Below are 16,763 nucleotides of genomic sequence, written 5' to 3' on the forward strand. Positions count from 1 at the left end.
ACTACAAGCAGCTGGAGTCAAACATGGAACACAGGTCAAACATGGATAGGAACACCTACATTCTCACACTTCAAACAGCTGGCATCAAACATAGATCAGAGGTCAAACATGGATAAGAATGCCTACATTCTCACACTACAAGCAGGGGCGGTCGGGTAGCCCAGTGGTTAAGGCGTTCGCTCGTCACGCCGAAGACCCGGGTTCGAATCCCGACATGGGTACAATGCCTGAAGCCCATTTCTGGTGTCCCCTGCCGTGATATTGCTGGAATATTGCTAAAAGCGGTGTAAAACCAATCTCACTCACTCACTCACTCACACTACAAGCAGCTGGAGTCAGACATGGAACAGAGGTAAAACATTGATCTAGTCTATAGTCAACTTATGTTGAGTCTGTTTAGTAACTGATTTGGAATGAAATTACAATTTCAAAGAGATGTCACTTCCAGAAATACATGTTGCAGAAAGCACCAAAAGTTCAAGTGAGAAGAATTATATTAAACACCAAATATAGGAAGTGACAGTAAATTAAAAAGATGGAATTTACCAAATAACATGATCAGGAAGGTATTTTCATAAGTAACTTGGACGAAATCATACTGCTTTAGTGGATCTAAATGATAAAATAATTTCGGAATGAACTACAGGGAATGAATTTTGATCATGAAAGCCACAGATTGCAAGACAATACCAGTGACAGATAAGTTGCGTATTTAAGTAAAGTACTTAAAAATATATTCTTAACCCAATTTCTTTCAATGAACTTGCATACAAAAAACATATGATTTAAATGGAAAACCCAAATGTTTAAAAATAGCACGGGTAAATACCCAATGATACTTTTTCAGCATGCGTACAACAGAGCTAAATTATGAAACACAACTACGAGCTAATTTTCTTTCCGAGATAAGTCTATATTTAGCACTGTTATACACTCTGCGGAGGATACTACACAATAGCGCTTCCTCTCATTTTGATGATTGCAAATATGTCGTTCACGAGCTTGAAATGAATTTCAGACAAGTAACTTCCATGTTGGGGGAAAATGGCAGCTTCCATTCACTGGGAAAGAAAATCGGTGCAGCAAACAACACAGAAAAATATGTTGTTTGCTTGTAGGAGAGCAAATGGATGAAAATGTGCAATTTATTTCAGATGAACTTATTTCCATGCATCCCATCCCTGACTGCTTGGTAGATGCTATTATTGAAGTTATTGACAATGTGCATGGAAAGACAAAAAGACACACTGGCGTTTGTAAACGACGAATGGAAAACAAATTTTCCATGGCTCATTTTTGAAAATAAGGTAAAACAATTTTCATGAGGTGCAGTTTGTGTCGCATAAATGAAACGATTTGAAATTAACCAAACTCTGGGCTTACGATGGAACTAGTACTGCAGTACTGCATTCAAAGTCCAGTATTACTAGACACAACGAAATGACTTTTGTTTTGACAGTTTATTTTATATCATCATTAAGTAAATGAATCAGATGAATCACCTCAAAATAATGCAGTTGGCGTGGTCGAAGTTGCTAAGCGGAACATTTTCAAACATGTGTTTTTAGCAATTACTTGTTAGCACCTGCACGTTTCAATTCAATCCAAATAACACAACACTACAGGCCTACTTGATATACTGAAATTACAATTGAAAGAGTTCTTTTTCTAAAACACTAACATTATTTCATTTTTTAAAAATCTTAAAATACTTACTCATTTTGGGAAAAACCCAATTGAGTGATGAATATATGAGTAAAAAAATATTGGTTACCCAATAAAAAATGAAGTAACCCAATTAAAATAGAAACCCTAGAACATGTAGAGAAAACTCAATTGCTCAAAACGTTATCTGGAGCTCTGTGATACCATTAACTGATGTTACAACTATAATGTTTCAGCACACAAGCCATGCATATGACAATAATTAACGTACAAACAGTCATAAAATTCAATAATCATGTGTACAAAACCGAAGGAATTCTTCACTTGACTGAGCCTGAAGAAAAGGGTAAAATAAAGAACAAAATGCAAACGTAAGTTATTGAAGTTTTGAGCATCTTTTAGATAATCTATATCTGGAATAATCCTTGTACAGTTTGTTTCAATGGCCTTATGGTTTCAGAGGACACATGTGAATGTTTATGGACAAACGGACAAACGGACAATGGGCAAATCTCCAGAATAAGCCAACTTGAATCAGCCAACGACGGGAGAGCCAACTGCAATTGGTACTTCAGTTATCAATATATTTCACATATTTTTTAAAAATATTTCCTCATGAGACGCTTGAGACACATACATGATTGATCCTCCTGACTAGAATACTGAACGTGCCCTTTAAGATGTTCAAGTAGCAAGGACCCAACATTCAGATCATTACCAAAGTACATTACGCGCTAACTTTGAAGTGCATTGAACTCCATGGTCTTAAATTTGATCTATTCATGAGTGAGTGAGTGGGTTTAATGCCACTTTGAACAGTTGTTTGTTTGTTTGTTGTTTAATGCCGCATTCAGCAATATTCCAGCTATATGAAGGCGGTCTGTAAATAATCAAGTCTGGACCAGACAATCCAGTGATTGACAACATGATCATCGATCCACACAATTGGGATAAGATGACATGCATCAACCAAGTCAGCGAGTCTGACCACCTGATCCGGTCAGTTGCCTCTTACGACCATGACAACAAGCATAGTCGCCTTTTACGGCAAGCATGGGTTGCTGAAAACCTAATCTACCCCGGATCTTCACAGGTGACTTTGAACAGTATTCCAGTTATATCATACATGTCAGCTTGATGTGGGAGAAAAGCCCCAAGTGGCGTTGGTGTCAGGCGTTTACCAAGAAACATACATGGGGTGAACTGGGATTCGAACCCGTGATCGAAGGTTTGTGGTGTGCATAATGGACGCAACTCTGCACAGCAAATCATAGACCCATAGACCTTTGGTGACTGGGCCATTTCTCCCCCCACCCCCACCCCCCACTCCCACCCCCGATACATGAATGTGAGCAGATGTATTTCTACAATGCTTGTATCAAAATATCAGCCATCTGACGGATGCCAATATGTAACAGGTAGATTATGGACCTCCATCCTTTGTTGTCCAGTGTATCATATCTCAATTTTCTAATATTTTGCAAGGGGATATACCATCTCACTTTGCATCAAAATCCCACTGTGAGATGAAGCATACTTGGGAATGACATATATTTCATAAGCATTAATGTCAAGGTCATCATCAAACCCTCAAAATGGCAGCAACAAGGCGACAACACAGCATCTGATGTTGTTCCAGAGAAAACCACTACACATCTCAAAGAACAAAGAAACTTTTGGACAATGCAATGTAGAACAAACAGGTTCTAACCCGACTTTACATTCCTTAATCTACTGACAATATTTGCCCTTCAGACCCTGCGAACCAAGCCATGTGACCTTCGCAAAAAATTTACCGCTGACCCTGGTTTAATATCCACACCACATCCTTTGAGGGGGATGGCCAATACAAAACATTGACCCACCATGCTCGATGTGGTCAATCGGACAAAGTTGACCCAAATCTACTTTCACAGTTCATGCCTGTGGACATCAAATATGGCCGCTGCCCAATTGTGCTCCGTTCAACATGTTGACTGACAGGCAGGGTGTAACGACAAGCATGTTGACAAACAGACCAAGGTCCTGGATACCTAATACTGTGTAATAGTCCTTTAATCTCCGTTACATCTTAATTTCAATTAATCAAGCTCACAGCCCAAGTTAATCCTTGACAGTTGTCAATGTTGACCCTAAATAATTAATGCTTGATACTGAACAACAGCTTGTGGATGTTCTTATGCAATTATAGTTGACTTTGAAACCATGTACTTGTCTCAATCTCATGATCAAAAGGCAACACTTGGTATTTAATGAACAAATTGGGTAAAAAGACGAATGGAATTAAATATCATACCCAAATTATAAGTCAAACTTTCAATCTAATAAAAATGAATATAAGACACAGTATCAGTGAGTGAGTGAGTGAGTTTGGTTTTACCCCGCTTTTAGCAATATTCCAGCAATATCACGGCGGGGGACACCAGAAATGGGCTACACACATTGTACCCATGTCGGGTCTTCGGCGTGACGAGCGAACGCTTTAACCACCTGGCTACCCGACCGCCCAAGACACAGTATCAACTTTTAGTATGTCAAAACGTTGAGTCGTGCCTTTGACTTTATTAAAACCAATCATTTTCTTCACATGTACAATTGAGCAACATTGAATCAAAATTACAAAAGGAAAATATATTCCTTGTCGGGCAGTTATTGACAGATCTCAGGCTTTACAAATGATATTACCCTCATAGTAATAATACGGAACCACATTTCCAAACATGGAAATAAAAGAGACAATAGTAAATATCTACTGAAAACAGTTCATTGTGCCAATCTGACTATATGTGTTTATTCAAAGTCTAAACTTTCTAATATCCCTGAGGCATATATAGTGAGTGAGTGAGTTGGGTTTACGTCGCTTTTAACAGTATTCCAGTTATATCACGGCGTGTCAGGTCTCAGACGTTTACCACTTCGGTGAAACCCACGAGCACGGGTATGGTGCTGACAAACTGCGTCCCTTAGACGCGCCATAATCCTATTATATTGCGGCGTGTCAGCTTAATGTGGGAGGAAAGCCCGAAGTGATGCAGGTCTCAGATGTTTACCACTTCAGTGAAACCCACGAGCACGGGTGTGGTGCTGACAAACCTAGAAACATAATCAGGGTGAACCGGGATTTCGAACCCACAATCATAGGTTTCTGGCGTGCCCAAGGGACACAACTCTGCACAGCGAATCGCGGCGCCTTAGACGACTGGGCCACCCGTGCCCCCTTGAGGTATATATAGAACTGACCTTCATGTGAAAATGTATATGTGTGTGCCTTAGACAAAATGTGTCTGAAGGTTTGCGCCACAAAACATACCTTTTCTGAGGAGGGGGCAAGGTTTGGATTTTTTGTTAGGCACACAATTTTTCTGCCACTGCTTCAAGACAAAAATTGTTTTCTCTGAATGGAGGCAACAAACAATGTGGAAGAGTGGAGAGGGGGGGGACTGAAATACAAAATGGCCCAGTCACCAAAGGTCTATGATTTGCTGTGCAGAGTTGCATCCCTTATGCACACCAGGATCCTTTGGTCATGGGTTTCAGCATGTGCTGTGAACCCTGAGGCCAAATATCATTGTTCCACCTTTTTCTCGAACAAATTGTCGCTATATGGCTGAAATAATGCCGATGCAACGTCAAATTTTAACTCACTCACTCCACTCTCGAACAAATTACACTGTTAAAAAAATCCTTGACTAGGGATTCTGTGTGAAGACTACAGAGACTTTTTCTCCTGTCGACATTGTCACATGATAAAAATACTCTAGCATACTTGACACTCAGGAATTGAGTTGAGAGGGCTTTTCCTTGTTGAAACCACAGGAAATGTTGGAGAACCCTGAACAACTTCCTTCCACACTGATAACAATAGCACCATTCTACGTCTCACCAACACCCCAGCAACACGCCTCATGGCACTTTGGATGTCATGAAAATATCAGGTTTACCCAAAGATATTTCTGACCAATATCATTGATTGTTCGTTGTTTGATGGCACACTCATCAATACCCCAGCCAAATGATGCCAGCCTGTTAATAATCAAGTTTGGACCAGACAAACCAGTGATTGATATTATGAGCAACAATCCACATTATCGGGATATAATGACATGTTGTCACACTGCCACCAAGCCTGACCACCGGATCCATTCAGTCTCCTCTTATGAGTGAGTGAGTGAGTATGGCTTTATGCTGCTTTTAGATATATTCCAGCAATATCACGGCAGGGGACACAAGAAATGGGCTTCACACATTATACCCATGTTGGGAATCGAACCCGGGTCTTCGGCGTGACGAGCGAACGCTTTAACCCCTTCCATTTATGAAGGAATGATCAAACATTATGTTTGCCTTGTGTTTGAATGTGATTGGGTCTTTCCGTAGTTTGACTGAATATAAAAAGTATTACGCGGTCTTCGTAGGTCAAACGGAAGTGGTTATTCATGTTGACTGTTGTGAAAACCCAAGCAGATGGTCGCTATTTGTCAAAATGGAACAGTCTAAAAAGGTAAGGCCCCACTATTTCATATTTCTTCAAGCCTACTGCTGCAGCTTCTTAGAAAGTTATTGCAGATGATGAGCAAGAAACACAGCTAAATAGTGCAAACATTGGAATTGAAACATTCCCTGAGACCAGTCAAAGGTCAACATGTGACTTGTCAGTGATAACAAACTCAATCACCATTACGATATCATTATGAGTGAGTGGGTGAGTATGGTTTTACGCCACTTTTCGCAATTATAGGTTATGTTATGGTTAAAAGGGGCGATTTGGGGGTAGAGTCTGTCCCCAGTAACCGGTTCTTGTCATGAGGCGACATACATGGTGACTAGGTCACTTGGATGTCATGGAGTGAGTGAGTGAGTATGGTTTTACGCCTCTTTTAGCAATATTCCTGCAATATCAAGGTGAAGGACAGGGGAAAATGGGCTTCACACATTGTACCCATGTGGGGAATTGAACCTGGGTCTTCGGCGTGACGAGCAAACGCTTTAACCACTAGACTACCCGACCGCCTAATATCGTTATGAATCAACAGAGTATATATATTAGTAAGTACAGTATGTGATGACCTCTCTGCACGAGATCTATACAACATAACAGTGAGTGAGTTGTGTTTATGCTGCTTTTAACAGTATTCAAGTTATATTACTGCGTGTCAGCTTAATGTGGGAGGAAAACCCGAAGTGATGCAGGTCTCAGATGTTTACCACTTCGGTGAAACCCACGAGCACGGGTATGGTGCTGACAAACCTAGAAACATAATCAAGGCGAACCGGGAATCGAACCCACAATCAAAGGTTTCTGGCGTGATGCAACTCTGCACAGCAAACAACATAACAACATCTACCGTATTCGACCCAATAAGCGCCCAGGGAGCTTAAAATAAAGACTAAAGGGGTGGGCGCTTATTGGGACCAATTCAGGGTCAAATTGGCGTAAATTCATCAGTAAGCCTTACCGTATTTTCTTGAGTATAGTGCGCACTTTTTTTCCAAAAAACACAGCTGTGTAGAAGGGGGCGCGCATTATACACAAATTAATTACTGTGAACACGTAACACCGTAAATACCATGTCAACAAATCCATACTGAAGTTCGCAAATTATTCATGTAATTACACTGTCTGGCTATAAAAAGTGTTCTTTGTATATCTGGACTTATGTTTGTAACTCTTTTTATTAATTTTATTCAAAATTCCCTTTAATATTGTTTTAAATAATTTCGGCGAAATTATGTGTGAAGCAATCGGAAGATCGCACAACTCACGGTTATTAACATCAACCACGGTCAGATTACCGCTATTGACGCCTTGAAACGAACTTTAGTTGACAGAGAATGGATACATATATCATAAATGCCATACTTTGATTCGCTTATTGGGACATGGGCGCTTATTGGGTTGAATACGGTATGTCAATATAAATATGGACAATATGGATGAGCTGCCTTTTGTTAAAAATATTGGGTAATATAGACATGGCACACCTAAACTGAAAATAGCACACCTGAAAAACAGATCCATTGCCCTTGGGCAAACCTGATGTTTTTCTAATTTCAGGCCTTGGAATGGAATCAACTGGTTGACCCAAAAATTGTATGCCTCAGGGACTGTAAGAGAAACCAGCAACACTACAGCAAAAAATTCTTACATCACATGGGAATACGCCCCTTAAATAAATATACAAGAGATAACAGACATATGAGAAGTATTTTGTTTTGATGGAGCTCTAGTGACTGTTGTCAAGCAAGCAGTAGTATCATCATCAAACTAAGTAAGTAACCTTCCGACCAGCTTCATCGAGCATGTTCTACTTCCCACTACTCCAACAGCTGCCCGCAAACAAGTTTTCTGTGTCTACACCATCAAACCAGTGCAGCAAATGTTGACCCAGGAGATAATTACCCAGAGCTTTAGATGAGCTGCATATTTGCGTAAAATATACATTAAATAAACTGAAATATGCAGACAAATCAAATCTTAGCGAAACAAATATGCAACAAACTCTATAAAAGTAAGACGAGTTCTATGGATGAACAACTTCTTCATTACAATTAGTGCGACGTTTCAGTGTAGATCTTAACACCTTTATCAAGCAAGTGATGAATAGTGCTGACTGACTGACTGATATAGAAGATTTAACGTGCGCTTTCCGACTGCAGCGTATTTCGCACATGGGCCTGGCCAGACCATTTAGTGTATTCCAAGAAGGGTGAAAGTGGTGTGTGCAACACAAGAGGGGGCTTTTAGGGGTTGCTTATATCGATTTTTTGAAATTTTAAAATTTGGAATAATTGCCGAGGTGGGTGGAGGAGGGAACTAAGGGAGCCGGGTGAGGTGGGTGTTTGTATGTTTATTGGATTTTGAATTGGTAGATTAATTAGTTTTTAGATGCGCTTAATTTGGCCTGTTTTGATTAGGAATACGCCTAGGGCCTTGAAGTTTTCTAGTTTATTTTGAGGGTTTAGTATTTCATCTAGAGTAGGAACCTTATTTAGATTGAGGTTGGTTTGTAGTGTGGTTCTGTGTGTTTGGTAGTGGGTGCAGTGGATGAGTGCGTGTTCTGTGGTTTCGGGTTGTTTGCAGTGGGGGCAGTTGCCTGTGGTGTGTCTTTTAAGTTGTTTTAGGTGGTTATTTAGGTTTTAGTGCTAAACAACATAGGTATATATATTTATTAACATCAAAGTTTAGACAGTAAATTGATTGGTGGACACAGAGAGCTGATTGAGATAATTGGAAGCCAGTTGATGACTAATGAACACAGAGTCAACAAGCAGACTGATAGAGATGATGGAAGCCAGTGGATGACTAATGAACACAGAGTCAACAAGCAGACTGATAGAGATGATGGAAGCCAATGGATTAATTGGATGGACATAGGGATTTAGCAATTACCGTATTCAACCCAATAAGCGCCCAGGGCGCATAAAAAAAGACAGAAGGGGTGGGCGCTTATTGGGACCAATTCAGAGTCAAATTGGCGTAAATTCATCAATAAGCCTTACCTGTTTTCTTGAGAATAGTGCACACTTTTTTTTCCAAAAAACACAGCTGTGTAGAAGGGGGTGCGCATTATACACGAATTAATGAGTTTTGATGTTTTTTCCCCCATGGAAAGACATTACTGTGAGCACGTAACACCGTAAATACCATGTCAACAAATCCATACTGAAGTTTGCAAATTATTCATGTAATTACACTGTCTGGCTATATAAAAAGTGTTCTTTGTATATCTGGACTGATGTTTGTAACTTATTTCATTAATTTTATTCAAAATGCCTTTTAATATTGTTTTAATTAATTTCGGCGAAATCGTGTGTGAAGTGATCGGAAGATCGCACAACTCACCGTTATTAACAGCAACCACGGTCAGATTACAGCTATTGACGCCTTGAAACGAACTTTAGTTGACAGAGAATGGATACATATATCATAAATGCCATACTTTGATTCGTTAAAAGTCATATTTGTTTTTGTTGGAAGATTCTATGTCAACACGTAATCCTCGTGATCACGCGATCACGTGCAAGGGAGCCTTGACGGTGACTGGTCAGACTGGTTTTCATGTAAAAAATAATACCCGGCAATAGCGATCAGCTGCTTCACTTAGGGTTATTATTATTTTAAATATGTTTAGTAAAAGCTGCATCTAACTTAAAAAGATATTGGAATATATTATTCCTGATAAAAAAATAGTTTCAGATACAATTTTTGCCGATCCTTGCATTTAAACTCCTGTAAAGTTATATCATTGGGTGTGTCTTGACCGAATCACCGGTAGATTCCAAGAAAACGTGTGTACAGCTGATTGCTGTGTCCGGCTTAGTTTACGAGAAAATGCACAAGGTAATCTTAATCCCTGGATATAAAACAATGCCTAGCTGAACAAAAAATACAATTTAAACGGTAAATCAACATGTCTGGTGATTTTTATCTCAAATTTCGTATTTTGTACTGACGAAGTTTCTGGGTGGGGTTTGGGTGTGGTTGGCGATGGCTGATTTTGAGTCCTTTTTTTGTACTGAGGTCTTGTGTTCTTTTATTCTAATGGGTAGGGGCCTGGATGTTTCTCACAGTCACCACAGTCACATTGTATGTGATATACGGCACCAGTTGGGTCTTCTTTCTTGGATGTAGAGGGCTTGCCATTGGCACTGAGGATGTTCTGGATTGTCCTGCCTCTCTGGAATACTGTATCAATGTTGGCGTTGTGTTTGAGCAGTCTGCGGATCTGTTGGCTGGCTGTTCCTTTGTAGGGAAGACTGATGACAAACGGGGCTGTCTGTTGTCGTGGAGGCCGCTCTCTGGGGCTGAGGATGCTGTTGATTGTTTGTTCAACTAGGCTGGTAGGGTAATTGTTGAAGTTAGTGAAGACATGGCGGAGGTGGTTGAGTTCGGTTTGTAGCTGTTGTGGCGTGGAACAGATGTTGATGGCACGTCGGGCTAAGGTGGCGATAATTCCACTGTTGATTTGCGGTGGATGGTTAGAGGAATGGTGCAGATACTGATCAGTATGAGTTGGTTTCCGGTAGACACTGGTGTGGAGTTTGTTATCAGAGTCTTTCTGTACTCTTACATCTAGGAATGGTAGTTGTCTCTCAGCTTCTTCTTCCATAGTGAACTGCATCCTGGGGTGTTGAGCATTCAGGTTGTTGAGGAGGGTCTTGGGGTCATGGTCAGGTCATGGTCAGAATGACAAAGGTGTCGTCGACTTTCCTAAACCAGCAGAGGGGGGTGATAGGTGATGTATGGAGGGCAGTTTCTTCTAGGCTCGTCATGTAGATTTCTGTGATGATAGGAGACAGCGGGGATCCCATGGGAAGATTGGTAGATCTTGTCTTGCCAGGTGAAGTAGGTGGAAGTAATGCAAGAGGTTATAAGTTTGATGATACTGTCTATAGATATACTAGCCACATAAAGAAACTGTGCACGGAGAAAATATATTCTGGATTGAAATACAACACAGACAGAACAAAATGATGCAGACGCTGTAGCAGCTGAATGATCGGACCATAAGAAAATGTCAACGGGACCTGAACAACATCTGTTACGATGACGTCAGGAGATCAAAATGGAGTAGGGGGTCAAACGACAAAGTCACAAAGTCAATAACGGGTATGACCACCCTGTGCGTGAATCACAGCAGTGCATGGGCGATGCATGGAGTCAACCAAATGGGCATGGAAGGCCTGGGGAATGGCCTGCCATATCCTCCTCAAATCCTGTGCCAAGTCACGGATGTTATCTGGAGGATGTGGAAGACGACGCAGACGGCGCTCCATTTCATCCCACACATGCTCTATTGGGGAGAGATCTGGAGAAATTGCAGGCCATGGCAGTAACATGACATTGTTATGGTGAAGGAAATCCATTGCGATCCTAGCCGTGTGAGGATGAGCGTTGTCCTGTTGAAATGTCAATCCCGGGCGATGACGTTGCAGGAAAGGAATGACCACAGGCCTCAGAATCTGATCTCTGTAACCAACACCAGTGAGATTGCCCTGAACAACCACCAAAGGGGTTCAGTGCCGTGCTGTTATCCCACCCCAAATTATCACAGAGCCACCTCCAAAACGATTCCTCGCCACAATACAGTTGCGTGCATAACGTTCTCCCAAACGCCGGTAGACACGTTGGCGCCCGTCACTGTGGGAAATGTTGAACCTAGATTCATCTGTAAAGACAACATTTCTCCACCATATTCGAGGTTGGCGAACATGATTTTGACACCATCTTAGACGGTTGACTCGATGACGGTGTGTCAGGATGGGACGTATGGCAGGGCGTCGTGGTCGAATCCCGTACTGACGTAAACGATTCCTGACAGTGTTGGGATGGATACGGCGCAGTCCAGGAATTGTCTGGGACGACGTTACTGCCGTTTGGAACCTGTGTCGGAGATGTGTAACTCGAATCCATCTGTCCTGTCTTGGCGTCGTTACTCGGGGACGTCCTGAACGTGGGTGGTCGGCAACGTCATTTGTGTTCTGATAACGCCTCACCAATGCCGATATCGTGTTACGATGGCATTGGAAATGTGTTGCCACCTGTTGTTGCCTCATTCCCGCTCGGTTCATTCCAATGGCTTCATGACGCTGTGCAGCTATCAATCTTGGCATGATTTGATTGTGATATGCTTGTGTCTGCGCCTGAGAAGTTTTGAATTTTTGAATGACCACAGATCATGCTTTCCAAAGTGACAGCGAATTTTGAGTTGCACATGCTGAGTACAGCTGCACAGGATGCACGTGCAGTAACACATTGCACGTCCATAGGCCCCCATCAATGACGTCATATCGCATGACACGTGCATGAGCGTTTGAATGTCTCCAATAATTGCTGTATCTGTAATGGGAGCTCTTCTCCTAGACATAACTATTAGGCTAGCATCTATCTAAAAAGCTATAACTGAAACTACTGATATTTTATATGCATTTTACCTGATGATAAGTATTACATGCTAAACTATAATTATATGAAATGATGTATAAATATTACACCATGATAACTCATAAAAGCACTTGATGTGATCTAATAGACTAACATCTAGTCTCTGAAATGAACACATCTTACATAAAAAAACAGTTGTTCAGTTATCTTAATAAAAATATAATAAAAAGGAGTCCAGTGACTCTCTTCATTTTCAGATACTGATACTGCAGTGATCTAGACTTGCCAAACATTATAGACTTGCATGGGCTGTATTTGATATATACTACTCAAAAGAAGTTAAGGATCACCTGATTATTTCATATTACAATAGTTAATCTCTCGTGCCATGACAGATTAACATTACCAATATGAAAGAATCGTGTGATCCTTAACTTGTTTTGAGTAGTATATATTTGTATCAGGGTCTGTAAGACAGACTATGGATCTAATTATTATAGGAAAACTTAGTATAAACGTTATATCGTGATAGTAGTATAAAAACACTACCTCAGGGATATTAACATCAATACTCACCCAGATGAACACATTGAAGGCGAAGAAGATGTACTTGACAACACAGAAACTGGTCTTCTCAGCACCCATCTTGTCCTTGCTCCGTAACTTGGTATTGCTGTATCTGAAAATAGCATATGAAATTGAGACTGCTATCCAATTACGGTAGTAATTTCACGTATTTAAACTGCCCAATACAAAACTGTGCACAACAGAGAGCTACACAGATCAGGCTTCACACTCCATGCATAGACTAAGGTCAGGCGGTTTCGTGTCAGGTCGACCTGTCACGCAACAATGTGACACTCTGTCACATGCTGATGAGAAATTCACAATGTGTCACAAAGGTTATACACAACAAATATTCTATACAGTGAATATCCAGATTTTTCAGTGGCCATGGCACACTAATCTGTACAACACTTGAGCTCTGACTCTGGTCACATATATTCCCCTTTTCCACACAAAAAAACATGTGAATTTGTGAGTGAGTGAATTTTAGTAAACATCTCAGCCAACCATACTCCAGTTCTTGCTGGGGCAGTCGGGTAGCCTAGTGGTTAAAGCGTTCGCTCGTCACGCCGAAAACCCGGGTTCGATTCCCGACATGGGTACAATGTGTGAAGCCCATTTCTGGTGTCCCCCGCCGTGATATTGCTGGAATATTGCTAAAAGCGGCGTAAAACCATACTCACTCACTCACTCCAGTTCTTGCTTGTCAACGGTATAAGGATGTATACCGAAATGTCGCCATTACAGTAAATAAAGAAGTTGTTATCCAAAAATTGTGTCTACTTTGTCATTATCCAGTTGTATCAAGGCAGTCTGTGAATAATCGATTCTGGACCTTACAAACCAATGGTTGACAGCATGAGCATCTACCCAAGCCATCAGCTCACCATGACACTGTAAGCAAGGCCACACACTGTACCACACTGTACCACATTGTACCACCCAGGCCTCACAGTGGGAATTCGGAGTTTGAATGGATTCCCAGAAACCTGTGCTGGTCGTAAGTGGATCGCATCTAAATGAGTCTGGCACTGTGACTTTCTGGATTGGGTGTCATCGTACTCAAACGAGGTGGATCAACGCTCATATCAATCCTGAAAATCCGGTGTAGAACAGGTCTTCAGCAACCCATGCTTGTTGTAAGAAGCCACTGACAGGACTTGGTGGTCAGGCTCGCTGACTTGGTTGATACATGTCATCGTATCCCAATTGCGTGGATCAATGTTCATGAATTCAATCACCAGATTGTCTGGTCAAGACTCAATTATTTACAGACCCCTGTCATGTAGCTGGGATGTTGCTGAATGTGGCATTAAACAACAAACAAACAAACATCATATCAATCACTGGATTGAATGGTCCACACTTGATATATACAGAACATCATTATATAGCTTGAAAATATTGCTGAGTGCGGCATTAAACAAAAAAACACCAAGTCTTTGAGTATTACATGATGCGAGTCCTCTGGTCTTTCCTGATACATGTTTTATCACTGTGTCAATGCACACTCTCACTGGTTGAAGAAGGAGATTGATACCCGGAAATTTACTGGAACTTTTACTGCATATGATTATTTTGGTGAGTATTTGATTTTATAACATAAACCTCCAGTGACATCATGATATAATTAACGTAAAACACTTCCCCTCGGGTCTTTATGATATTTAAAACCCGTATCCTTCGGATAAACCTTTCGGCGGTTTTATCCCGCAGAAGCGGGTTTTTAAATATCATAAAAACCGTCAAACGTGCTTCATCCTACACCTAATCCTAAGTTTGAAAAATGTCACAAATGTATGACATCAAGTGTGACTCAGGACACTCAGAATTCAAGGAAAGAGGAAGAGCGGGGGGAAATTTGAGAAAACTTTTGAATTATTTTCAGTTTGAAATTATATTTCCATGCATCAAACATGTCAATTGCTCAACAACACCCACAAATCTGAAAAAAAAACCATGAAGTTCATCTCCTAAATAACGATCGTGTGTTTTGTGAAACTCATCAACCAGGTCACCGTGAACCGAGATGAGTTGATGGTTTGTCTGAGCAGGAAGTGTTTGATTGTTTATCTCCCGGTGCTGGCATAACTGGATTGTGGACTCTTTGCCAGAAAACACTTACACTTATGTTTAATGTAACATGCCATTACCATATGTATAAGAAAGTCCCTGAGTAGGTGAAACTGATATAAATTTGTTTCAAAAAGTTTCTACTGATTCTACTAACCCTGCTAATTCTGTCAATTACAGAGGTCCGACAACCTACAAAACTGACATAATACTTTTTTTTACTGTAGCTAACATTCTTTATTTTCTCCAACATGTCTCGCTACTGACAATTTGTATCACATAGTATCTATATCCTTGGGTATATAACATCTGTTAGGGATCTATGATAATCACTGAGCTCATGTCATTTTATAAGCTCATAAATATTTTGGATAACTAGTAACTAGGACATATATACTGGTATGAAGGAATATGATTAAAATTCTAAATCTTATTTCCCCTTCCCCGCACACCAAAAAATGAGGTACACAGGTAAAATACGTGGCAAAATGTCCAAGTTTTACTTTTGCAAGAAAAAATCACATAAAAAAGGCGATGGCGATTTCTGCACCAATTATGCATTTGGAACAACAACTGTTTTGTCACAGCCTGATCACTGCTGATCCTGAAGGCAAATAGGAGTAATGATCTGGTTAAGTGTTTCAACTGATACTGAGAAAGCTATGTGTCTCTGGAGCCACACTGCGTCCACAAAAACACCCCGGCTAAAACACAACCTTGCATAATTCACATTCTAGACTCAGACAAATCAAGGATTTTATGGTTCAATCAATACACAGACATTCTCAGAGATTCCTACAAGGCTTTTCCAGGAGTGCTGCATGCTCTTCTCCATTTAGTCTATTTAATCACAATGTCAGAGCTCCGACTTCGCATGGAAGAAACTTTGTTTTTTGGCGCCTGACCCCCGACTTGGTCTTGCCAAAATTGAGTGTGGGATTGCTGGGGGTTTAGAGATGCATTGACGGTATTTGCAGCGTAGCAGTGTGATCAGGTGATAAACAGCCCCACACTCCTCAGAGTAGCCTTAATGCTTTGAAGGAAGGTAACTTGTATTAGGAGACAGAGGTTCTGAATTTTTGGATTTTCTTTAAATTCTTTCTGATTTAGCAGAAATTAAGCAAGATTTACGGAAATGTTGAAAGTCATGTGTGAATGTTAGAAGTATTTGTCCTTGTTTCGTGGTTAATCCTGATGGTAAATAGAAAAGCTGAAATCAAAACAAAACAAGAAATGCAAGTACATATTTAAACCCTTTATTATTCATATGTAGTAATTTAGTTTTAAGTTATTATTCAAGCATTGTTTAGATCAATGAATCAAGAAGTGATTGTTCACAGATTTACAACGATATAAGAATCTCTGAGGATATTAACCAGAACATGCTTTTCCTAACGACCATCATTTAATCTAAATGACTTCGCTCACATCCTACTTGGCATTTTAGAACTAGGTGGGTAAGAAAAGTATTATTTTGCAGTTAAATTGATACTCATATCATATTCCGTATTTGCCGAATGGAGCGCCCTGCTCAGGAGGACCATGTTGGGGCATGCTGGGACGTGAGTGAGTG

The 16,763-nt window shown here is 40.5% G+C and overlaps 1 protein-coding gene across 3 annotated transcripts in view; it reads right to left on the reverse strand.

Annotated features, from left to right (window-relative positions):
- LOC124143983 (tetraspanin-4-like) overlaps positions 1-16,763 on the reverse strand; it is a 52,016-nt gene that overhangs the window by 12,438 nt on the left and 22,815 nt on the right. For all 3 annotated transcript variants that reach the window (XM_046513187.2, XM_046513190.2, XM_046513188.2), the window contains exon 2: positions 13,127-13,229. In XM_046513187.2, the coding sequence (XP_046369143.1) occupies positions 13,127-13,229 (103 nt within the window). The remainder of the gene's footprint in view (positions 1-13,126; positions 13,230-16,763) is intronic.

Source organism: Haliotis rufescens, unplaced genomic scaffold (assembly GCF_023055435.1).
Source record: "Haliotis rufescens isolate VD_foot unplaced genomic scaffold, xgHalRufe1.0.p SCAF_6, whole genome shotgun sequence".
Classification (NCBI taxonomy): Eukaryota; Metazoa; Mollusca; class Gastropoda; order Lepetellida; family Haliotidae; genus Haliotis; species Haliotis rufescens.